At 36.2% G+C, this 19851-nt stretch overlaps 2 protein-coding genes across 4 annotated transcripts in view; one reads left to right on the top strand and one right to left on the bottom strand.

Moving 5' to 3' along the window:
* The window catches only part of LOC122606642 (disease resistance protein RUN1-like), a 46154-nt gene extending 40121 nt beyond the window's left edge, over window positions 1-6033 (bottom strand). The window contains exons 1-2 of one of the 2 annotated variants that reach the window (XM_043779482.1): window positions 5448-6033; window positions 4359-5338 (exon numbers count right to left, since the gene is read on the bottom strand). In XM_043779482.1, coding sequence (XP_043635417.1) covers window positions 4543-5338; window positions 5448-5923 — 1272 coding nt within the window. In that variant the 5' untranslated portion in view covers window positions 5924-6033 and the 3' untranslated portion in view covers window positions 4359-4542. Of the gene's footprint in view, window positions 1-4358; window positions 5339-5447 lie in introns of those variants that run through there. The other variant, XM_043779481.1, reaches the window with a different exon arrangement.
* A 559-nt stretch (window positions 6034-6592) lies between these two features.
* Window positions 6593-10503, top strand: LOC122606641 (disease resistance protein RUN1-like). Of its 2 annotated transcripts, none has more exons than XM_043779480.1 (4): window positions 6593-7504; window positions 7588-8650; window positions 9141-9455; window positions 9923-10503. In XM_043779480.1, the coding sequence occupies exons 1-4, from the start codon at window positions 6948-6950 to the stop codon at window positions 10361-10363; spliced, it is 2376 nt and encodes a 791-aa protein (XP_043635415.1). In that variant the 5' UTR covers window positions 6593-6947; the 3' UTR covers window positions 10364-10503. The 2 variants fall into 2 exon arrangements, with proteins under 2 accessions (XP_043635415.1, XP_043635414.1); XM_043779479.1 differs by having other exon boundaries at window positions 7588-8689.
* The last annotated feature ends 9348 nt before the right edge of the window (window positions 10504-19851 follow it).

Raw genomic sequence — 19851 nt, 5'->3', positions numbered from 1 at the left:
AATCGAAAGGTTCTTTTGGTGCTTGATGATGTTGATAAGTACGAACAGTTGCAAGCATTGGGTGTTCATCATCCTGCCTCCTTTGCTCCGGGAAGCAGAATACTTGTGACGACAACAAATAAACAGTCCCTTAGTGGCCTAAAAAAGTACACCTCCTACAATATGGAGCTGTTAAATTTACGGGAATCTTCCGAACTGTTCACAGGGCTAGCATATGAAAAAGGCCAGTCTGCTGACCAGAAGTTTGTAAATGAAATAGCGCATCGTGCAGGAGGGCTTCCCTTGGTGCTTAATATTTGGGGTCGCTATTTTAAAGAACATGAAAGCAAACATTGGCCAAGATTATTGGTGAAATTGAGAAGAATTCCTCACGAAGATGTTCAAGGGAAGCTTAAAGTGAGCTATGATTCACCAAATCCACGAGCCAAGAACTTATTTCTAGACATCTCTTGTTTCTTTGCTGGAATGGCAAGATTGAAAAAGGACGAAGTCATTAAAGTATTAGAGGACGAAGACAATGCATTCTTCCCAGATATAGAGATTCAAGATCTAATTGATAAAGGTCTAGTCGAAGAAAATAAGTATTATGTGAGGATGCATGCTTTGATTAGGGACATGGGCCGAGAAGTGGTACGCCAAGAAAATGAGGATGATCCTGGACAACGTTCTAGATTGGTGGGTAGCGATGTGGTTCGTGTATTGAGAGATTGTTCAGTATGATATCTTTTGAGTATTTGATATGAGTATTATTATATGGGATAATGACATGTGGATGTAATGAACTATGACAAAATGTCTATGTTATTTATTGATCTAATCGGGGGTCTATGTTATGTAACGAACTTACCAAAACTGTCTAAGTGATGCATGTTACCGGGTAATATACAGGTAGCCGGTTACCATCCATTTTTTTAAGGGATAATGACCTGTAAATGTAGTGAACTATAACAAAATATCTATGCTATGTATTGATCTAATCGGGGGTCTATGTTATGTAACGAACTTACCAAAACTGTATAAGAGATGCATGTTACAGGCTAAAGGTGGTCATCAATTTTTTTCCCTTTATTTTTTAATCTTAATAATTGATTTATTTATTTAACATATATAAATAAATTAAGTTATGGAAACATATATGTATATAAGTTCTGTAATTATATAAAAACTGTAAACACCTTCATATCTTCTCGCCGCCACCTACCTCCCCATTTTTCCGATCAACCTTAACACAATCATATACCAAAAAATCAAAGATCTCAAAAACTAAAATCGTATTTGAAGATTACGATCCCTTATAAGGTCAAGAACCTGAAACCAATCATTACATATATTCTCAAAAATATACACATTGACACACACAAATCTAAGGGTACATATATACAACTCACACAAACAAACAATGAGGGACTAGGGACATATTCTTACATGGCTTCTTGAAGCATAACTTAGAATTGAAATGAGGAAGAATAACTAATTGCTAGATATTAGTTAAAGCAACAAAACAACAAACTTAGAAGAACGCATTACAAGCCTAAAGCTAAAAAGATAAAATCCCCTGAAAAGATAAAATCCCCTTGACCTCAGAATTCATCATTTCTCTTTTCGGGATATTAATAAATAACTAAATGGAAACAAGAAAATACTAGTTCTCAAATACTCGGGAGGAGTTGGAAACAATAAATAACATGCATCACTTAGACAGTTTTGGTAAATTCATTACATAATATAGACCCCCGATTAGATCAATGCATAATATAGACATTTTGTCATAGTTCATTACATTCACAGGTCATTATCCCAAGTTTAAAAACTGGATGGTAACCGGCTACCTGTAGATTACCTGGTAACATGCATCACTTAGACAGTTTTGGTAAGTTCGTTACATAACATAGACCCCTGATTAGATCAATACATACATAGACATTTTGTCATAGTTGACTACATCCACAGGTCATTATCCTTTATTATATTAGGGGTTGGTTATTGTAAAACAAGTATTAAAGTAAAACAAATAGGACAAGATCTTGACCATTAGATCATGATAAAATTGATGCACGAAGATTCACGAAGTACAAAAGTATATATTGATGCATGATGTTTTTTTTTATGATGCACGGAGATATTTAGTGAAAGAAAACCTATTGTTTTATTTGATGGGTAGGGATGTAGTTGTGTATTGAGAGATTGTTCGGTATGATATCTCTGAGTATATGATATATTATTTATAATAGAATGTATGTAGTTCATTAAAATTTGTTATACATACAACTCTCCTTCATTGTATACATGCAGGGAACCGATTCTGTTAGAAGCATCCATTTGTACCTGGATGATTTGATTCGTTTGAACTTGGATGAGCATGTAACTGTGCAAGTAGATCGGGCCTTAAGAAAGATGAGAAACCTAAGGTTCATAAAGTTGTGCCAGATTGAAAATTTGGATGATTCGGATGATCTTAATGATTCGAATGATTCAGATAAAGTAAGGTCTTCTTTTTGGATTTCTCCAAATGATGATAAAATGCCTCCCTTGCGTTTCAAACATTTGAAATACTTGGAGTGGGATGGGTACCCTTTTAAATGCCTCGACATACTTGGTATGGGGAAAGTGGTGGTGATTAGATTGTGGCGGAGCAAACAGGAAATACTCTGGGAAGGTTTCAAGGTACACACGTATGATCGATCATTATAAATATGTAATCAGAACATTTTTATACAGTTGTGATTTCTCTCATTTCATCTTTTATTGTGGAAAAAACAAGTTCATATAACAAGGAATTATGCTTATATAATCAACATCTAGTCGACAGTATTTGTAACCATCAGATCTTACTTAAACTCGTAAAGAAATAAAATGAACATTACAACCCTTTTTTTTTAATCGTTTTTTATACTTTTACTCCCATATTAGTATGTAGATTACAACGTACATTTGCTTTTACTGGTAGGTCTGGTAAGCAAATTCCAACTTTTATATATATGGTTAAACCTTTTATCCCTTTTTCTTTGGTACCTTTAGTTTTGATATATATTGCGTATATTTCAAATTAAAAATGCAAAGCTTGAATTTAAGTATTTACAGTATTCGATGTTAATCGTTTGTTGGTACTTGTGTTAATTATAGTGACTCAAGAAGCTGAGGATTCTAGAAGTAACTGGATCATTTGAGTTAAAGATGACCGGGAGTTTCATTGGACTTGAGAATCTTGAGCTACTTGACTTGAAGGGTTCTGAAAATCTGGAGGAGTTGAATGGTTCTATTGGTTGCCTCCAAAAGCTTGTTACTTTAGATCTATCTAGATGCCACCGGTTGAAGATGGTCCCATGGGAAATCATAAACAAGTTAGTGTCTCTTGAAGAACTTTGCCTTAGAGGTTGTCCCAATATCTTGAACATCTACCATGAACTTTGGAGCCTACCCAACATTTCAACCATCCTATATGAACTTGAGAACACGAACAAAGTTTGGAACCCACCCAACAATTTCAACATCATACGTGTACCCACCGACTTCCTAAGTTATACAGTCGTTCCCAAAAAAAAATTTGACAGCATGGGTGGAACTTCAAAGGGGCAAGGAGAGGCCCTAACCTTCCCAAAATTCAGACTTATAAATGTATTGTTGATCAAGAGTCATGATCAAAATTTTGAATGGAGTGTGGTGCACACGATGTCATCATTCTTCTAGTGACGGTTCCAACGTCCAGTTTGCTTCAATTTTGTGCATTTTGTACAACTTTTTATGTCTTCTCAACTCTCCCTATTACACATAGACATTTTTGTTCATCAATTTTAATTACCGTAATGAAGTACAAAATAACATACTTGATAACCAAATATTTTTACACTATCATAATATTGCCGCGTCAACCAAACCCATCTTCACTTTGGAATAAGGAAATCACCCACTTTGACCCGTTATCCAACAAGTCTAACCCATCCATCATGCTACCTCTGATATAACATAAAGAACTGCAACTAGTTGCAGCCTGACTTACAGCTTTACAAGATTTTAAGAGCACACCGATGCGTAATGTGTTATGATCTGGCTTTTTTGGGTTTTTACATCAGTTGTGTATGAATAGCTTATTTGTTCGTGGTTGCTTGAGATGGATGGTTCGTAGTCGTCTACATGGAAGAAAAATAATAATAATTATGAACCTGTCAAATAAATTTGTATAAAAAACAGATACGGAAACTAGACTTTCACCAAAAGACTATACACAGAACAATTGCAGACATAAAAATCTGAGACTGAACACACCTAAAGAAAGAGAGAACAGTAAACCAGAATCATGAGTATATGACATGCAGAAATTGTCCAACCAGCGGAAGATTGGTATTTCCAAAAATCTTGTTTATTCTTGAACCGCAAAAGAAACCAAGACAATTTAATAACAGCATCAAGACATTGAAGTTGAGAAACATCATACATAGATATTAAAGTGATTGGTCTGATACATCTTGAAGGATATTAACAGTATTGACAATAAGCATCCATTGATTTTCTTGATCTTTTATGAGGAAAGTGTTGCAGTATCTATCACCATGAGGAGTTGCGCATCAAATCTTTCAGTGCCCATACCCATTGTTGTACGCTTTGAAAGCATCTCAAACGGACAGCTGTGTCTTTTAGAACTCCAGGACGTCCTGCTCCCCAACGCATTGCTTCCCTTGACACCTCCTCATACCCCTCCTTTAGGTGTTTTTGTCCAAATGCAGTCAAGCAAAACACTTCCATGGACTCGCTTTCATCCAGCAGCCGCGGCTCATATGTTTCATCTGGTTTAAGTCGACCCAAAACAGAGTCATCTCTTGTGGTTACAATTATTCTACTTCCAGGACCAAAAATTGCTCGATCCATGCCTAATATCTTCAACTGCTCATCGTTGTCAACATCATCAAGAACCAGAAGGACCTTCTGATGCTTTATCAACCTCTCAATCATTTTAATTCCCTGGTAATCGCTATCTATGCGTATGTAAGTCTCATCATTTCGCAAATTTGTGATCATCATCTTCTGCAAATCAACCTTCCCATTTGGCACTCCTCCATAAAAGGCCTTTACATTCGGAAGAAAATAACAGTACTGGGCTTTGAAGGGTATTGCAAGGTGATTGTATGTAGCTTTTGCAATTTCCGTCTTTCCTATTCCTACAGGGCCGGAAATTGCAAGGACACAGACATCATCCTCACAACTTCTGTTTAACAATGACATCACTTCTTCCATCCGCGGTTGTATTCCAACAACCGGGTCCATGTATGCTGCATTTACATATTGTCCGTGTAACAACTCTCTTATTTTTTCAACAACCTGGTCCAATAACTCCTTTTCATCCCTGACAATTTCAAATATATGAAATCCCTATGCTCACTATCATTATATTTACAAAAAAAATCATGATCAATGACAGTAAACGGTTACAAAGAAAAGGAAAGCTAATTTACCCGTTGGCATCATCTTGTAAGTGCAACCCTGGCAGTTGTCCCGCCTCTTGTAGAGCATCCCTCCATTTCTGAACCCTCTCCTGCACGAATTCTATATCGTGTTTTATGAACGGTTCTTTATAAGAACCTTGTTGGGTGCCAACATCAGATTGTTTGACATCTAGAAATACAGGAAGAACAATCTGTTGTGAGTTCATGAGGTGGACGCATTGCATCATCTGGGAAAGCTCGTCAAGGCACCATTTGGAATCTGCATAGTTGAGTGAGAATACAACAAGGAAGATTTTGGATTCATCGATAGCTTTTGATAACTGGGGGGCAATACCAAGTCCTCTTGGGAGGGAGGTATCATGGAACACATCAAAGTTGTGGCGTTTAAGAGTCGCGTAGAGGTGACTTGTGAAGTAGTTTCGGGTATCTTCGCCTCTGAAACTTATGAACACGTCATACCGAAATGTTTGCTGGACTGGTTCCATGAAATATCAAGAACAGATTTGGTGATTAACTGAAAGAAATCTGATATAATATCAAGAACAAAGTTTATTACTATTATGAAGAATTAATCTCAAAGTAAGAATATAAAAGAATTGTCATATGATCATCAATAACCATATGAGTCAAAAGTCCACAATACATTTATCTCAATAATAGATGAAGAAAATAATGAGTAATAGAGAACTGAAAACAGTTTTTGTAAATATTAAATTGTAGCATAAAGGTACAAGTGAAAGAAGACAAAATGATTGAGTCAATAAAAAAAAAATATCTAAAATAGATCTGAAACAAAAAAACGTCATATGATCATCAACAATCATATGAAGGCTAGTGTCATTCAAACAAAAACTTCAATATATAATTTATTTTCGAAACCTACAAACACTATTATACTTAATTTGCTTATATAATCAAGAACCGTGTGATAGGAAAGTGACACGATTATAATTCAAGGGTTATAATTGTTCTAACTTAGACCCCTCTAAGTTGAAATTTTTTTTAGTGATCTCCATCCGATTTTGACATATTTAATACGGAAAAAAACTTTACAAGATTGTTGACTTTTTAAAGCCAATCTCCAATCAACACCCTTTTCCATCACTTTTCCTTTCATCTTTGTCCCCAAGTCCCAACAAACAACACACAATTTCCATCCATTTCCCTCTCTTATATGATACTTTCCTTGAAATCAGAGTAGAATAATAAATATTTGATAGTTATTTCAAACTTTTTTGTGAACTAAAATATGGATCCATCCTCATCATTATCTCTAGACCCCTGATATGAGAGTAGAATTATACGAGTACCTTTCTTGTTGTGCTGATGAACCCTATCAATCTATCATTGCTGTAGAAGGACCGAACTTCCAGTAGAGCTATTTGATGCAGATCACCCTGTTAGAATTGAACCACAAACGAAAGTTATCATTTCCAAGTTAAGGTTACGTGATCCTAATCATCCTATTATTGGAATCAGCGGGTCAGATAAAACGACTACTCTCTTGGAATGAAACTATCCTTATTATTATTATCTATATTCCCTTTTAAGAGGCAAAGGGATGAAGATTATTCTTGTAATGATAATGATAATGAACCTTTTCATTGCTCTAGAAGGCCGAAACATGATGTGTTTTTGAGTTATTCAAATGAAGATGTAGGCAACAGCTTCGTAAGTCACCTCAAGGGAGCCCTCCAACGCTACGGTTTTGACGTATCCGACCACACTAGTCTCCCTGTAGGCCAAGATGAGACTTCCTCACTGTTGAAGGCGATTGAAGAGTCTTGGATCTATGTTGTGGTATTCTCCACTCAATACCCTTTTTCTGTGAAGTGCCTTGGCGAGCTTGTCCTCATAAGGGATTCCATCTCCAAGTTTAAGAAGAGAAGAGTTTTTCCTATCTTTTATAAAGTTGATCCATCTCATGTACGAAGTCAACGACATGGTTGTTATCTGCAAGCTTTCCAAGCTCATCATCACAACCACGCGGATCGTGTGAGGGTTAAGAAATGGAAGCATGCCCTTGAAGACGTCAGTAAACTGGTTGGCGAAACTTTCGAAACTGGGTAAGTTTTCTCTCTAATATTTGAGTTGAATTTGGAATACACACTCAAATGAAGTATTAACTTTTTCTTTGTATGTACGGCAGGGAGAACGAAGAGAACTTTGTACGTAGAATAGTAAAAAAGCTTGGAAAATTGAAACTTCCAGTAGAGCTATTTGATGCAGACCATGCTGTTGGGATTGAACCAAGAGCACAAGATTTAATTTCGGAGTTAAGGTTAGATGATCCTGATCCTTCCGTTACTGCTCTTCTTGGAATGAGCGGGTCAGGTAAAACGACTCTTGCCAAGGCTGTGTATGATAGAATTGTTCCAGATTTCGACGCCAAATGCTTTATCGAGAATACCCGGTTTTACAAACGTAATGGTCCAAAATGGAAACATGATTTGCAGCAAGATGTCTTTTCTCAGTTAACTGAAGATGATGATCTGTTCCACAATGTTTTAGCTTCTTCAAACATTAAAAAAATTGTAAGCAATCAAAAGGTTCTTTTGGTACTTGATGATGTTGATAAGTACGAGCAGTTGCAAGCATTGGGTGTTCAGGATCCTGCCTCCTTTGGTTGGGGAAGCAGAATACTTGTGACGACAACAAATAAACAGTCCCTTTGTGGCCTAAGAAAATACACTTCCTACGATATAAAGTTGTTAAATGAATCGGAATCTTCCAAACTGTTCACTGGAATTGCATATGAAAGAAGCCAGTCTAATGACAAGAAGTTTGTAGATGAAATAGTGTCTCTTGCTGGAGGGGTTCCATTGGTTCTTGAGGTCTGGGGTCACTATTTTAAAAGTCATGAGAGGAGACAATGGCCAATTTTATTGGAGAAGTTAAGAAGAATTCCTCATGAAGATATTCAAAAGAAGCTTCAAGTGAGCTATGATTCACTTAGTCCAAGAGCCAAGAACTTATTTCTAGATATCGCATGTTTCTTTGATGGAATGGACCGGGATTTAGTAATCAAAGTATTACATGATGAAGAGAATGCATTCTTCCCAGATATTGAAATTCAAGATCTAATTGATAAAGGTCTAGTTAGAGAAGGTGAGGGCGATGATCGATTGACAATGCACGTCGTGATTAGGGATATGGGCAGAGAAGTGGTACGCCAAGAAAATGAGGATGATCCTGGACAACGTTCTAGATTGGTGGGTAAGGATGTGGTTCGTGTATTGAGAGATTGTTCGGTATGATATCTTTAAGTATATGATATATAAATGTACCTAACATATATGTAGTTCAATGATTTTATGTACTTGTATCCCTTTTGTCATAAATCGTTTTTTAAGCGAAAATAGACAGATCGAGGGGTAGATCAAATACATTAATTATTAAATACAATAAGAAACGATAAAAAAATTTTATACATAAATTTCGATTTAGATATATATATATATGGGATGGTTATATAAAGTTGTTAGGTACCTAAACTTAGATGTGAAACACTGATCACATATAAATTTTTTAATCCATAAAATTCATAAGGGCCCAAACATTTATTCATTAGACAAGAAATTATTAAAAAAATTTAGTGTGTGTGGGGTTTCATAGCTAAGCTTAGGTGCGGGACAACCTTATATATATACATATATATATATATATATATAATACTCTCCTTCATTATACGTATACGTGCAGGGAACTGATTTAGTTAGAAGCATCTATTTGGACAAGTATGATTTGGATGAAGATATAACTATACAAGTAGAGGCCTTTAGAAAGATGAGTAACCTCATGTTCATAAAGTTGGGTGATTATAATGATAAGCTACAATGGTCTTCTTTTTATTTTTCTTCAATTGATGAAATAATGCCTCCCTTGTGTTTCAAACATTTGAAATACTTGGAATGGGAGGAATTCCCTTTCAAATGCCTCGACAAAATTGATATGAGCAATGCGGTGGTAATTAAATTGCACGGAGGAAACCTGGATACACTTTGGGAAGGTTTCAAGGTAAGTACGTATGATCGATCATTAGACATCAAGCTAGGGCTCCATTGTTTATATAGGGAACAAAAGCATTTTTATATAGTTGTTTCAGAAATTGTTTACTTGTTTAACGGTTATGATTTTCTCTGGTTTAAACTTTTATTATGGAAACAAAGTCATGAACTGCAATATTAACATCATCTAGTCCACAGTATTTCGCCCTGTCTTGCTAAATATATGAACATCACAAACTCTTTTTTGGGTAAAAGTATATACCCGGTCAATTGTATTAATATCAATAAAAGTTCAAGGCAAAACATTACAACTAATTAGCAAAGCCAGCTTTTAAATATATGGTTAAACCTTCTTTTTTTTTTTTTTTTCTTTTGTGTTTTTTATTTTGATATATGCATATCATGGAAATTAAAAATGAATAAAATAGAGTTGATTACAGTATTTGTATTCATTACTATACTTGTGTTGATTTCTAGAGTCTTATGAAGCTAAGGATTCTATTCGTGGAAATGAATGGACTGAACAAGACAGGGAGTTTCATTGGACTTGAGAATCTTGAGAAACTGGTTGTAAGGAACAGTCATAGTTTGAAGGACTTGGATGGCTCTATTGGTTGCCTCCAAAAACTCGGTACTTTGGATCTAAGTGGATGCCACGAGTTGAAGGAAGTCCCATGGGAAATGATACATAAGTTAACGTCTCTTGTGAAAATTTACCTCAAATATTGTCCAAACATTTTGAACATTTCAAATGTACTTTGGAACCTACCCAATCGTTTGCAGAACTCATTTCAACTTCAGGGCATTTCATGTGAAATTGAGAGCATGGGCGAGCCGGCCCTCCCAGATTTCCAACACATATATATATGTTTTAAGAGTTATCATCAAAAGTCAGTGCAGGTTTTCTGGTCAAAGTGATGCATGTCATGTCTCTTAAATACAAACTGTCGATCTGCCTATATGGCTCAACTCCATTTGTCTTCATTTTTAAGTATATATTTTCAATTTGTCATTTCTTCTCAACTCTATTACTAACATAATAGATACAGATGTTTGCACTTTGTCCTCTTTCAGCTTTTGTTAAATTTACATTTGTTCGGTATTTTTAAGAAATCGCGTACTGGAATAATTGTTGTGTAACACCCCGTCAAGGGGAAACACGAAGGTTACATACTAAGCACAGCACGACATGAAAATTAAGTAAAGACAAGTCTAAATGTATTACAAGGATTAGACAATCCGTACAAATCATTCAAATACAATACCAGATCAAGAATAATGCATAAGGAGCACGCCCATCAAACGTTTACAAAAAACCAATTAAGCCACATGTATGGATTGGGTGACCACATGTATGGATTGGGTATTGGGTGGTTTACTAATTTTTAAAAAACCAATTAAGCCAAACCGAATAACTCTACTCTCCCAAAACCCAACCGAATGCACACCCCTAATAGTTTCTCAAAACTCTTACATAATGACACAGTTTCATCATAATCAAAATTAATATGGTTGTCTAACATTAGTTTAATTGATTGAGGTAATTTCATGGAAATAAATAAAGGGAAATGATTAATCTTTTTAAAAAAATAACGTAAAAATTCTCCTAACGATTGGATGATGACATGTGAAAAAATCAGGGGGTAAGATTAAAAAAGAGAATGAGTGAATACCACATGTCACCTTCTTAGAGTGTTAATAAATTTTTAATCTATTTTGTTATGAAGATTAGTCATTTTTCATAAATAAAATAAAACTGTGATGCGTCATGATATCATCATAAAACTGTGACAAATTTCCATAACATTTCCACCCACTTTTCCCTCCCTACTAAACAGGGTCCATTGATATATTATTTTTCAACATTAACGTACCTTTTTGTTAATTTTGGGAATGTCTTTCATTTGTTGGTGTTAATTCAGGGAATCTATTTTGTTAGATGGTGGTGGGGTCAGAAAATAAGGAAAATTCAATGAAAGAAACAAGTAGGAACACAACAATAACGGAGCCATTGAAATAAAAGACAAAATGATTGAATGTCGTTACATAAAGATTTTCATATTATTTTCGTAAAGATTCTAAAATTTATTTATAAAAAACTAAAATAACGCTATGAAAAGAAAGAGATGTGAAGAATATAAAATGTTGGATTTCATTAAGTTGTTTATCTCCTGGGAGGATATTGCCAGAAAGGTGGCCGAAAGAAAAAAAAAACGTCTTCATAAGACTTTAGATAATTTTTTTTAAATTTTTTTTTAATGAACGGCAAGACCTTAGATAATTAATATGTATATTTGTCTTAATTTCAATCTCTCTTTTCATGGAAACGAGCATGATATCCGCACAATATGGCGGCAGTGGTAAGGAAGACGGTCTAATAGTGTCGATGATGGTACTATTCTTGGTGGCGGCGGTGTCAAGTGGTGTATATTGATGTAATTGTGATAGGGGAAATTTTGAGAAGATAAGGACTTAAAATGTTAATTATTAAAATAAAAGTTTAGAGTGTAAATTAATTTATTAAGGACTAAACATAAAAAGTCAAGAGTAATTCAAAAATATAATTACTTAGAATAGAAAGAGCCTTTTTTTTTCTTTATAAGGGAATATAGGTATAGATATAGATATAGATAGATAAAGATATAGATAAATAAATGGCGGTGGTGGGAAAACGGTCTAGTGGTGTCGGTGATAGTAATATTGGTGGTGGTGGCGATGTCAAGTGGTGTAGGTTGATGTAATAAATTATGATAGTGGAAAATTTAGACGATAAGAGCTTAAAGTGTTAATTATTAAAATAAAGGTTTAGAGTGTACATTACAATTCATTAAGTGCAAAATATAAAAAGTCATGGGTAATTCTGATAATTGAAGGGTAGAATTACCTAAAATAAAAAAGATATCATATCTTTTATAAAGGAGTAAAGAAAATGAACTTGTGAGATTGTATTCTACCCCGTGTTATGATAAAGTGAACCCCTTAAATCCCAATTGCATATATCTATAATATAGTCACAAATTAAGTAACACTTTCCTTTCATCTTCCTCCGAACTAATGAAAACACCACACAATTTCCACCTACTTTCCGCTTTCTTTTGATAAGGGAGGTCCATTAGATAGTAGCCAGGTCTGAAATTGGATCTTGTTGCAATTGTTATATATATATATATATAGATGCTTAGGGACAAGGGTGTAGTGCCAAAAGATTGACAAATTAGCAAGTTTTCGGCCATTGACAAATCGACACGTGGCGTTGCCAAAACTAGCCAAAACAAGTGGTGTATAAAACAAAACTAGTCAAAACTTGCCAATTTGATAACATAGCAAAGGTAACCGGAATTATAATCAAACTTTTCGGGAAAATAAAAAAGTGGCCGTTTTTTTGTAAAAAACAAAACTTGGGCCCAGAATTTGGGGGTCGGGAATTTCGAAAGTCGGAGACGCCATGGCTGCTGACCCGAAGGTACGCCTCGGATCATTCGAGTCCCATTTTTACGAACATCTGTATCATCATCGCCCATTTTTAGTAGCACTGACAACCTAAAACTGTTCAACGATACCATCATCGGCTAAAAACTACTTTTTCCGGCTACCTATTGCTTTAATGGAACAAATTCCAGCAATGCTACCAAAGAAAAATCCGGCAACGCTCAGCTAAGTTAACACTACCAAAACCAAAACTGTGTGCAAATTGTATGATGAAAACCTGAGAACCTGAAAGTTTAGTGTCGATAAAAATGAAAACGAAAATTTTGATGTGAGATACAATTTAAAAGATGAAAACTTTCATTAAAAAAACAACTAAACACGTAGCAATACAATAAAAATAATGTAAAAGAATATTAAGATGTATATAAAAAAACTACTATATTAATGTTTTAAATGTAACATGAACGTAAGACGTAATGATCATAAAAATTATTGTATAATGAAAACGCTATATGTATTAAAATACAAATGAAAATAATCAAAGACCAAACGTTTAAAAGTAAAATCGTAACTGTATGAAAGTTAGATGAAAACATGAGAACCTAAATTAAAGCTTAGTATCACGAAAATGAAAGCAAAAACTTTGATGTGGGGTAAAAGTTAAAAAAATAAAAATTTTACGCATAAAATAATTATACGTTTACATAGGTTTTTAGTATATATATAATTAGTAAAAAATAATTATTATGACCAGAATGTTTCCGTGTCAACCAAAACCCATCTTAACTTGGAATAAGGAAATTACCCACTTTGACCTGTTATCCAACAAGTCTAACCCATACATAAGTTGTTCATGAGTAGGTAATTTGTTTGAGATCGATGGTTCGTAGTCATCTAGAGTGTAGAGTGTTAATTAATTTAGTTTCTTTTATTTGGAAGCATGTATTATGGGGATATTTTGTTAGTCTTTTTTTCACAGGTAACTTTTGAATATATACAGGCTTAGTGACCTGTTCTGCTTGATCATCCGGTGGTTTGGTGCTCGGTTATCCCTAAGAGGCGGGAGATTAAATCTTGCTATGTACAAGCTTTGCTCCTATTAATCCCTAAGTTCTTGTGGGGGCAGTTTACCATGGTTTTTCATTAGCCACTATGATTTCGCTTGTTGTAGCGAGATTCAGTTAAGATAATTGATTATCCTCGTCGAGTTAGGAACTTATATATGAGGAAGATTAAATTAAAAAAAAATGGTAAATTACATTTTTGGTCCCTGAATACGACACGTTTTTCACTTTAGTCATTAAACTTCAAAAAATGCAATTCTTATACTAAGCTTGTCATTTTTTTTTCCACTTTTGGTCACCGCGTCAATTTCATTAGTTTTAATCCATTAACTTGCCCACATTGCTTAGTTTTTTTTTTCACATTTTGTCGTACCCATTATTCCATAATTAAAATTGATAGTCGGCTAACCTCGAAGGATGAAAAGTGTAATTTAGCTTAATTTTTTTTTATATAAATACTTCTTCGTCTCATTTTAAATGTTATATTTTGATTTTTTTTTCCTAGTATTTTTACTTTTAACTTTACCGTAAATTATTTTTTATAAACACGGTCACAAAATAAATATCTAATTATATAAATAAAACTTTCAACTAACTTATTTCATCGTCGTTAAAAAAAAGTTATCTAACAAACTACTTTATAACCAATTTTTAAAATTCAGTGACTAAAAGTAAAAAAGATGTCAAGTTCAGGGACTTAAAGTGTAATTTAAGGTAGGAAACAATAATGGCGCAGAGAAAGTAAAATCTTGATCTTAATCTTAATTTTAATATATACTAAAAGGCAACTGACCTAACCTCAATTAACCAATCACAACTTTCAATTTCTCAAAATTAATTAAATAAACACATGTCTAAATTAATCTACACTCTTTTTTATTTTTCAATCACCAATTTACACTTTGAACCCAATTTTAAAAATAATTAATACTTTATTGCATAATGTATATCTAACAACAACATATAGCTAAAAATTAGGGAGGTTACAGATTTCTATCAATATTTTATTTATATCTTAATCTTACTATATATTATAAGACAGTTGAACTAATGACTTATTAACCAATCAAATTGCTCAATTTCATAAAATTGGCCCTCGCTTATGTCATCACTTAGATTAACTATAAATTAAAAGTCCTATTAATCATTATCCAAATATATTATTGATGGTCCACGAATGCACAACTTATGTTTTAATTAAATTAGACAAGAAAGTAAATAATCAAGTAAATAACAAGAACAATGTTAAGTTCAATTGTAGTACATCAATGCAAGGATAATCATATGTATCATTGATTAAACGATGAATGCATGGTTGATCTTACACACTTGACTTACAAGAATACAAAAGAACAATGGTAATTAATAAGCCTAGACACACTAAAAACTTAAACAATTACAAGTGATTCACACTTTCAAGGTGACTAACACACATGATACAATGTGGCTGTGTTGCTTTATATAGAGGAAGACTTGGGGCAACACAGCCTTCTTTGATTGTGACTTGATGGTGGTTGTCGACATCCAATTGGCTCATGGTACTTGAATCATGTGCCCTTGTCTTCTATACCAAATTGGGTATGAGAGAGAGAACCCTTGCTTTGGTCCCAACATGTATCTTTGCCATTTAAGGCACGTTACAGTTGGAAGAACCACCATGTGACTCTTGTCTTCATGTGATTTGAATGCTTCCCGCCATGATGAACTTTTGGTCAGCATGCAACCCGCTGAAGAGAGTCATTGGACTCACTGAAGACTTGCTGACTATGCATGTCAGCGAGTAAGTCTTATCAGCGAATCCAGGTCTCAACAATTTCCCCCTATTCGCTGAAGAGACTTGCTGAATAAGTAAGAAGAATGTAATATGAACAAAATATGTCTTTTATATCGTCAAAGTGAATTACAAGCTAAGCATAAAGCTTTTACAAAGTTGACATCTAAAGATTAGCAGCTTCTATCTCCCAAGCATCTTCATGCTTGGCGATTCTCAGCACCGGATCTTCTCTTCTCGCTGGCTTCATTAATTCCTCATCAATCTTGCTGATTACAGATCTAGCACTAATCATCTTTGCAAATCTTCTTCTGATGCTGATCAGGAAACCAGTAGATGCTTGTTCAATTTCTGCCATTCTAAAGAAGAGTTGATCGTTTCTAAAATTTTGGAAGAATATGCCAGCAGGGTCTTCAAGTATTTTCCCTTCTTCAAAAGAACACCTGGGAGGAAGCCTCAAATTTAATCCAGCATCACTAGAGATAGGAGGAAGGTCAGCAGGCAAGGATTGCATGGCACGCTTTCTTTTCAGGACACGCTTGCCTGCTGAAGAGGAGACAGCAGCTGGAGATCCAAAGACTGCCCTCAGCATGGGTAGGTCTGCCTTGAACTTGGTTTCAAACTTCAGTGCCTTTTCAAAGTAATTTTTCAGCATCCCATGAAGTTGTTCATAGCTGGCAGCCTTTTTATCCTTGATAATCATATAGATTTCATACCACTCTGAAGCCCCCAAGTTGGTCAGCTTTACATCATCAATCTTGGTTGGGGCGCTGTGTCCTTCCCTTAGGAACTTCAGATTGGTTTTAGTTCCCATGGCAGCTTTATGAGCTTCAACTGTTGTGATTCTCTCAGGCCTCTTCCTATCATTCATGATCTTCAACCACTTGGCCTTCTCCATTTCAAATTTTTCTCTCTTTTCCTTCAGTAGCTGCTCTACATCAGCTTGCTTTTGCCTATAGAGAGCTTCAGGCCCACCAGTGGTCAGCAGCATTCTCTGTTCTCCATCCATCTCATCTTTCTCCAAGTGGGCCAGCTGCTTGATATACTCAAGATTTTTCTTTTCATTTTCTTTATTTGCTTTCAGCCTATCCAGCTCCTCCAGGGCCTCCTCTTGAGTTTTTCCCTCAGTAGTAATTGATAATATATCAAAGACTTGAAACTGATTTCCTGCTGTGGATGTGATGGATACATTTTGTGCAGTCAGAGGCGAGGGACTCTTGAAAAAGCCAGTATCAGTCAGCTGCTTTCTCTGTGCTGCTGTTATTTTAGAGACTTCAGCATTTCCAAGGAAGCGAGGATGGAAAATATTGAGCACTTCCCTGGATGTGTCCCTAGCCATTTCTTGTGCAAATCCGGCTTCCCAAGCTGTTCTGACTGCACGAGGACTCATTTCCCCTTCTTCTTCAATTTGGGGAGCATCAGCAACTATCAATTGTTGCTCCCCCTCAGCACTTGCCTCATTAACTGTCTCCCCCTCAACATTAGCAGGGGAAACTTCATCAATTCTTGTCTCCCCCTCAACATCAGCAGGGGGAGAGTTAACCTTGTCTTCACTGACGACCACTATTGCCAGTTCATCTTGTTTATCAGTGGCCGCTGCAGTGTTTTCTTCACTTGCAACCTTGTCAGTTGAAGCTTCATAAATATCATTTACAGCTTTGTTAACAGCTTCACTGACAAGTGCCATTACGGCAGCATTAACTTTCTCCCCCTTGGAGGTAGTATCATTAATAACTACCTCCACTGTCGCTGTTGGAGCTGCCTGCTGTTGAAGAAGTTGGGACAACATCTTCTTAATATCCCCAACCTCTTGCTCCAATTTTTGTTGGCACTTACGATCTTCCTCAGTAAATGAGACTTGAGGAGGAGGAAGACTGGCCACAGTAGTTTCCAAGGCATTGATAGCCTTGGTGTTGTCTTCAACCGGGGTGGTAAGACGAGAAACCAGGTCAGCAACTGTTTTTACTTCAGCAGCAGCAGATTCACTGCTGCTGGATGCCTTTTTTGCTGAGAACCTTACAGCAGTTCCAATCTTGCATAGCGATCGAGAGAACCCACGAATGGCATGCTGATCCTTTTTGATAGTATTCGTATAAGTGCGCAGCTTTTCTTGATCAGCAGCCATGGAGACAGATTTTTCTTTTAGAGTCTCAATGCTGGCAGTGTTTTCGTTTTGCTTGCTGTACCAGCTCTCCAAGATCTTCACCAATCTGTCATCTTCATGAGTTTTAAGTTGAACAACGAGTGTGGCAGCCTTGGTGAGATCATTTAATTGGTGTTCCACTCTGGCCAGCCTGTCAGCAATTTGAGAATCAACAGGTGTGGCTAGAGTTAGCACCTCAGTTTCTTCAGGATTAGCTGCTGCATTGTCATCAGCAGCAGCTTCTTGTACATTTTCGTTGTCAGCTGCTGCAACGTCATCATCAGCAGCAGCTTCAACATTTTCATTGATGGCTGCTGCATTTTCATCAGCAACAATAGCCTCTTTTTCAACCTCCATATCACTTGCCTCAATTTCATCAGCCTGGATGGAGGAATCCAGCTAGAATTCGTCAGCAACAAACTCTCCCAACTCAAGATCACTGTCCTCCTCATCATCATCTTCTTCAACATTTCCTTCTTCCTCTACATTACCAACCTCAACCTCCATCCTTTCATCCAACGAAAAATTTAGAGGGGTAGGGGAACTGGGTGCCTCAGCTTCAGTGTGTTGTATCACCAAAGCATCATCGGCCGTAGACTTTGTTGTCTCTAGCATCACCTGTGATATGGCTGCTGACAACGACTCAGAGGGTTGAGAAGAAGAAGAAGGAATGATTTGTTCGGTGGACTCAACTCTAATGGGCTGGGGTGGCCCTTGATCTTCACCAACCTCGCCTACAGAAGTTTGAGGTGGTTGCTTGCGGTTACCCTTTTTCTCGTCAGCAGCCATTTTTGAGGCTGCTGATAGGCTAGCTGGGTCTCTATTGTCCGTGGGCAGTGAGGACTTCTTAACCTTTGTAGTTTTGCCCTTTGATACTCGCTGCTGCTGTTTTGGGACAGCAGCAGGAGGTGAAGTGGAAGAAGATGCAAGTGTTTTGGTTTTCTTGGGAGCTTTGGAGGTTGCTGGGGGATTATCAGCATACCAGCTCCGGCAGGGTTGGGTCTATAGACGTCAGGATATACAGAATAAAGTACCTGTTTCATTGCTGGGGTGAGCACATCATACTTTGAATCGAACTGCTCAGGATCACAAGCGGGAATCTTATAAACAGAGCTTGCAACCCTTGGAATGAGAATGAATTGAGCCCCTTCAGGGAGATATTTTTCCTTCAGCTCCTTCTTGAAAATCAATGAGAGAAAGCGTGTGAAGGGCACTGAGCTTGATCTGTTCTTTATTGTGACCTTCCCCTTTAGGTCTTCAAAAATTACGCTGGCAAAGTCAATGTTGCGACCATTTGCCAGCGCATAAATCATCTACATTTGTGCAGCAGTGGCCTGATCAAAAGAGCCACTGGATTACATGGGTGAACAGCAGCCTCCATACTCCTGGCAGATATTTCTTCTGAGGGTTGCTGTGCACAGGTTGTGCAGGTTCCATGTTGGTCTCATACCCTATGGTTAACAACCATTCCTTCCACACTCCAATGGGAACCAACTCCACATATGGATGCTCTTCTGATTGTTTAGGAAGATGAAGAGCATCTCTTAATGACTCTACAGAGATGGAGATAGTGTGTTCTCCTTTAAGTACAGTTCCAGTGATGGTGCTACTGGCAACCTTGTAATCACATGTCCACCAAAACTCTCTCAAGAGGTGGACACACATTTCCTTTGGATCAGAGTAAATGGCCTTTCTGGCAGGACATCCCATGATGAAATCCAACATAGAGAAGTATCCTTTGGTTTTAGATGGGATCTCTTCAGATCCCAGATAGTTGTTAGCCTTGATGACCAGTTTTGAAGCTTGGAAAAATACTTGATTAGAAGGATTGATGCCTTCATTATCATATACTTTAGAGTTGAGATAAGAAAGATTTTGTTGTTCAGGAGCAGATGAAGAAGCCATTTTAGATGAGAGTGAAGAAACAAGAAGATTAGAAAGATGAATGTTTTTGAGGGAATATGAAAGATTTGAGAGAATATGAAAGATTTTGAAAGTT

This window comes from Erigeron canadensis, chromosome 7, assembly GCF_010389155.1.
Source record: "Erigeron canadensis isolate Cc75 chromosome 7, C_canadensis_v1, whole genome shotgun sequence".
Lineage (NCBI taxonomy): Eukaryota > Viridiplantae > Streptophyta > Magnoliopsida > Asterales > Asteraceae > Erigeron > Erigeron canadensis.
Note: the sequence above shows the minus strand (reverse complement) of the source record. Positions and strands in the feature narration are given on the sequence as shown.